The following is a 6,134-nucleotide window of genomic DNA, read 5'->3' as shown; positions in this document are numbered from 1 at the left end:
CATGATATAACAATCATATGCTTACATGTCGATGACTTGCTGGTAACTGGAAATAGCTTGAAGAACATGTCAAAATTCAAATAGCTGAGGATGATGGAATCTGAAATGTTGGATCCTAACTTGTCTTATTTTCCTGGATGGAATTTCAAATGTCGAAGCAACATATGGTGCTATATCAAAGAAAGTATGTCAAAGAGATACTCAAGAGATTCAGGATGGATGATTCGAATCCTGCATATTCGCATGTTAAATCAAATTTAAAGTTGGAGAAGCATGGAAAGGAAGACAAAGTCGATGCAACCTTCTTCAAGCAAACTGTCGGATCTCTGAGATATGTGTGCAACGATCAAACTGACATAGGTTTCTCAGTCGAGTTAGTGAGCAGATACATGAGTGAATCAAGGGTATCACACATGAAGGATGCAAAAAGAATCCCGAGATACTTAAAAAGATCGATAAACTATGAAATTCTATTTCGACGAGACTCTAAAAGTAAAAAAATTCTATAGTTACTTGCTATTCAGATGTTGATTAGTGTGAAGATAAGGAAGATCGAAGAAGCACAACTGGTTATTTCTTTCAAGTATTTGGTACCTCAATCTCATGGTGCTCGAGAAAGTAAACAAAATTGAAATTGGTTGAACCAATTGCAGTTCAACTGGTTCAGCTAGACTACAATAGAATCGGGATCAAAACAACCGATAAACTGGCAGATTCTCAATTCAGTTGATTCGGTGTGGTTTTAAAATAGGATCAACCCAACCGATAAACTAGTTAATTCATGATTCAATTGATTCAATCTGATTTTTAAAAATAGGCATTGGCTAAATAACCTCGTTCATTCAATTGAGAATAAAAAGAAACATAAAAGAGTTATAAGGAGATGAGATCTATTTATTCAACTCGCAATACCAATATTGTTCTTCGTTCAAACCCTTGAACTGATAGTTATGTCTGAGTTTCTAGTGGTTCTTCTCACTTTGTCTGCAAACTTTAACAAATATAAAAAAACAACAAACAAAATTGAAAATTCAATTACACTAATTGGAAAATCAATCTCTCTGATTTGACTGACCAAAAGGTTGTTTTTCTTAAGTCAGTGAGTGATAAAAAAATGGGTCGGGCATAAAAGGTTAGGTCATGCTAACTGGAGGTTGATCTCTAAGCTTAGCAAACTAAAACTTGTTAGGGGGATGCCAGATCTGGAGTATCACTCAGATGCTCTGTGTGGAACATGTCAAGTTGGAAAGACTATCAAAACCTCTTTCAAATCCAAAAAAATATTGTCTTAACCTCAAGACCTTTGGAACTACTTCATATTAACTTATTTGATCTTGTTGGGACTGCTTTAATCAATGGAAATAAGTATGGTTTAGTCATTGTTGATGATTACAGCAGATGGACTTGAGTTAAATTCCTCAGATCCAAGGATGAATCATATAATGTATTCAGTAACTTCTGTATACATATACAGTAGGACCATGAACTAAATTTTTTGAAAGTCAGAAGTGATCATGGTGGTGAATTTGAAAACGAGTAATTTGAAATCTTCTATAATAAGGAGGGATTGTACGACATATTTCACAAACCCCCTTATAATAATGAGGGAAATAAGCTACATGAATTGGAAGGACCACTATTACCTAGAACCTAAAATGATCTCCATCTTATATATTATTACATTTAAATTATTTGTAATTCTCTAATGAACATCAAATGTACCTATAAAAATTCTTGAGCGTTGTATTTCCCACAATGATGTTTTCTTCTAAATATTTTATATGATGAACTTCATAGTGAAGATCTTTGTTGTCTCTCGAGACAACAATTTATATGTTAAACTTAATGGTGAAGGTCATTGTCGCTCATCGAGGCAACATTTTATGTGCTGGACTTCATGGTGAAGGTCCTTGTCACCCCTTGAGGTAACATTTTATATGTTGGACTTCATGGTGAAGGTCATTGTCGCCCCTCGAGGTAACATTTTATATAATGAACCTCATGATAAAGGTATTTTCTGCCCCGTTGAGGCAACATTTTGTATGTTGAACTTCATGGTGAAGATCCATGTCGCCCTCTTGAGTAAAAATAATTAATATAATTTTTTATATGATAAATAAATGTGCAAATTTTTTAATTTTAAAGATTCTTAAATTAAATAATAAAAAATAATAATTATTACTCACAATATTGATATTAATAGTGTATCATTATTATTGTCACATGTTTTACTCACAATATAATATCGTATAATTATTATTGTCACTTTACTCGATTACCATATCAATAAAAAAAGTTAAATATAAATAATATTTTTCTTTTTATAAAAATAAACATTAATATTAATGTAAATAGAAAAAAAAGTCAGATTCATTGAAGTACTTTTTAACGGATGTTTATTTTTTTTAATTGAAAATTTAGACTGATATTTTTATTCATTGTTTTTCATATATCACGTAGATAAATTATAATAATTACTGATTATTATTGTAAAAAGAAATTCAAATTCAAGAACTCAAAAAATAAATTATTTAAAATAAAAATTTATTTCTCTTCCAAAATTTCATTATTATTGTAATTAAATATTCTTTCCATCCAAAATTTTAATTAATTAATTTGTAAAAAATAAATTTATTTTAAAAAATATTAATTAATAAATTATCCTAATCATGACTCTTATCATTAAAAATCAATTGTATTAGTATTCACTTTTTTTTTCTTTCTAATTCAACAAGGTTCTTTGAAAATCTATGAATATCATTTACTAAGTGGGTGAAAATATGAAATAAAAGGGTAAATGAGTAGTTGCACCAATGAGAAATTGAAGAATGGAAACGGATAGCGTAAACTAGAGGTGGTGCGCGGTGAGGCCTGTATTAGCAATGACTTCCCCTTACACTTGCACTTGCAGTGGCAATTCCGTAAATTTCTTCCCAAACAAACGGAACGTTCATTACGGAGGTGGCGCGCTTTCGAATTCTAATCTCACCGCCACCACCAGGTTCAGACAACGGCCATTCACGGTGGTCGCGCTCTCTCTTTCTCAATCGAGAAGGTCCGCCGCGATTCTCATTTCATCCTTGCCTTTCACCTTCATTTTCCTCTCTCCGCCGCCTCCAGCGGAGGCCAGAGAGAGACGCAAAAAGAAGAACATTCCCATTGATGATTATCTCACTTCCCGTAATTCCTCACTCTTATAACACTTTCTGTTAATCAGTTTAAGTTTAATGCTAATTAAATTTCTTAATCCAATTGTATAATCTTATAATTGGTTCAGAAACTGGATTTAGTTTTTTATTTTGTGATGTTTGATTCAGCTGATGGATTGAAATACTATGATTTCCTTGAGGGGAAAGGTCCAATAGCTGAAAAAGGTTTAACTGTTCAGGTTTGTTTGGTAACATTTGGAAAGGGGAAGAAGATGTTACTCTTTTGTATTCAAGATTTGTTATTTAGTTTTCATTTCATGTTCTCGCCAACAGGTGCATTTTGATTGTTTATATCGCGGAATTACAGCTATTTCAAGTCGAGAATCTAAACTCCTAGCTGGAAATCGTGTTATTGCTCAGGTTTGAATCATTTACCTCTCTGATTTTTGTGTGTGTGCGAACCTGTGTGTGTGTGAGATCAATGCAAATTGCGACAGTTAATTGTCTCACTTTGAGTTTTTTTTATAGGCAAATGTTAGTATATCAGTTGTTGTGTATGTGTTTTCTACTTCTTTAGGGTTTGAATCTCGGTTCTTTGACTCTTAACTCAAACTAGTTGAGTTACAACTCTAGTTTCATTTTTAGTTCTGATATGTCCTATTAGTACATAGTGAACTACACCCTCCGATCACTATTATATTATAAGCAAAATTTATTTTTTTTGGCACATTTGACCACTGATGTATCTAGTATATATGGACTAGATACATTAATTGTCAAATATATCAAAAAAGTCAAAAAAAAAATTATAATAGTGACCAGAGGGTATATTTTATGAAGCACGGACTCTGACACCAACACTTCACTTGTCTGAGTTTTCGGATATGTGACGTATGAGTGGTATAAAAGTGTTGACATGGGCACGCCTACTCCTACTCGTAAAGGTGTTCGTGCTTCGGAGGATTTATTGCATAGAAAAAGCACGATGGTCGTTTTAACCTTTACTTGACCCGGTTTCATTTTTAGTCCTGTCTCAAATGTCATATTTCTTATATACTTTAGTGATCTCTTGCCTAGAAGAAAGCATGATGGTTGTTTTATGCTTTACTTGATGGTGCTGAATGCTGATGCATATGCCTGATTTATGCTCTTGAAAGCCATATGAATTCAAGGTGGGAGCTCAACCAGGAAAGGAAAGGAAGCGAGAATTTGTAGACAACCCAAATGGTCTATTCTCCGCACAAGCATCACCAAAACCTCCACCAGCCATGTACACAATAGTTGAAGGAATGAGAGTCGGAGGGAAGGTGATTGAAATACCCCCTCTTGATTTTGTTCTAGTGTGTATTATCTGATGTTTTTATTAGCTATGATTCACGTGTCACTTCTTTTCTTATTCTTATTGTTCTCTTAAATGATGGTTGCAGCGAACTGTGATTGTTCCTCCTGAAAAAGGGTATGCACAAAAGGGAATGAATGAGATTCCGGTAAAGATCTGTTTCTGTCATCTCATTTCTTTCAACACTGATGCTAATTTAACTTTCTTATATATATTCTGTTGTTCTTTGCTGATCCAATCAAGGTAGTCAAACTCGAGATCCTATGCAAGATCGGGTTGGGGTAATTAGATAGTGAATCGGGGGATCGTACCACGGATGCAAGATCCTACCAAATTTAAAAATTCACATATATTTTGCATATAGATTAATAATATGCATATGACACTACATAATATAAAAATAAAATTGAAATAACACTAAAATTACTTTTAAAAACTGAAATTTCATCGAATAATATTCATTAAAACTAATTCAAGACAATTCCAAAACACCACAACATTCAAAACAATAGCAAATAATAATTGAAAACTTATAAGAAAATGGGAGAAAGGTTCCAACAGCAGGGGGAGCAGTGAAAGCACCAACAACTAAAGTTCCAACAGCAGAATTTGAAGCCATGGGAGAAAGGTTGAATTTTTTTTTAATAGAGAATGAAAGGTTATTTTAACCGTGAAAGAGAAGATAGAGAATGAAATATTGAGTGAGACAACGACTTTATTTAACTTAACGGGAGAGAGGTGAAATAGTTTAACTGAATAAATTGGAATAAATAAATATATTTTGGAAGTTACCTAATCATAATATATTTTGGGAAGTTGAATAAATTCATAATTATTTGGTGGTTGAGTATTAATTACTCTTAATTATTATCATTTATCCTACTTATTAGGCTGAAAAGAATCGTTTGATTCTGGCCGTGCTCATCCTCTGGTACGGTGGATAGTTGCAAGATGGTAAAATCGTACGATCCTACGAGTAGGATCGCGATTTTGACTACCATGGATCCAATGTCCCTTTCTAGCTAGTGAATCTATCCATTTTAAGGAAACATACACTTAGGATAAGTACCTTAAGCGTGGTCATGAAAATTGTATTGCCTCCTTTGTTATGCTCATCTTCACTATTGCAATTTGACATTTCACTTTTACTCATTGTTGATTGGATAAAAATTATGGACCATCAAGTTTAGAAAACACTCATTTTCATTCTATCTCTAAGTGTAAAATCACACCCAGAATCATACATTCTACATTTTAATTAAAATGACAGACCTATGACTTGTGCTTGTTAAACTTTGTTTGTGGTGTTGCATTGCAGCCTGGAGCTACATTTGAGCTAAATATTGAACTTTTGCAAGTGTCATCTTCCTGAAGATTGAGCTTGAGTTGATTCTTATGAAGAACTTGATCATTTCAATTCAGAATTTGTACCTTATGAGGCTACCGCCTACGGCGATTCTTTTCACATTGTCGACTAGGGAGATTTTTTCTCTTTCACAAAATGATTGTTTTGTATTATACTTGTCTTCTTTCTTGTAACCAAAAATACTCGTCTTTCTTCTCTCCTGGCTGCAATTTGAGAGTGATCTCAGTATATATTTGGATCACTTTTTGTATATTATGGAATATAGAAGCTTTAATTTTAA

The 6,134-nt window shown here is 33.1% G+C and overlaps 1 protein-coding gene across 1 annotated transcript; it reads left to right on the top strand.

The window, feature by feature from the left end:
* Window positions 1–2,801: 2,801 nt before the first annotated feature.
* LOC127085045 (peptidyl-prolyl cis-trans isomerase FKBP18, chloroplastic) lies at window positions 2,802–6,134 on the top strand. The gene is made up of 6 exons (XM_051025611.1): window positions 2,802–3,180; window positions 3,318–3,388; window positions 3,483–3,569; window positions 4,307–4,456; window positions 4,577–4,636; window positions 5,807–6,134. The coding sequence occupies exons 1-6, from the start codon at window positions 2,883–2,885 to the stop codon at window positions 5,858–5,860; spliced, it is 720 nt and encodes a 239-aa protein (XP_050881568.1). The 5' UTR covers window positions 2,802–2,882; the 3' UTR covers window positions 5,861–6,134.

The sequence above is a fragment of the Lathyrus oleraceus genome, chromosome 5 (genome assembly GCF_024323335.1).
Source record: "Lathyrus oleraceus cultivar Zhongwan6 chromosome 5, CAAS_Psat_ZW6_1.0, whole genome shotgun sequence".
Taxonomy (NCBI): domain Eukaryota; kingdom Viridiplantae; phylum Streptophyta; class Magnoliopsida; order Fabales; family Fabaceae; genus Lathyrus; species Lathyrus oleraceus.
The sequence above is the reverse complement of the archived record's forward strand: the minus strand, read 5'-3'. Positions and strand labels throughout refer to the sequence as shown.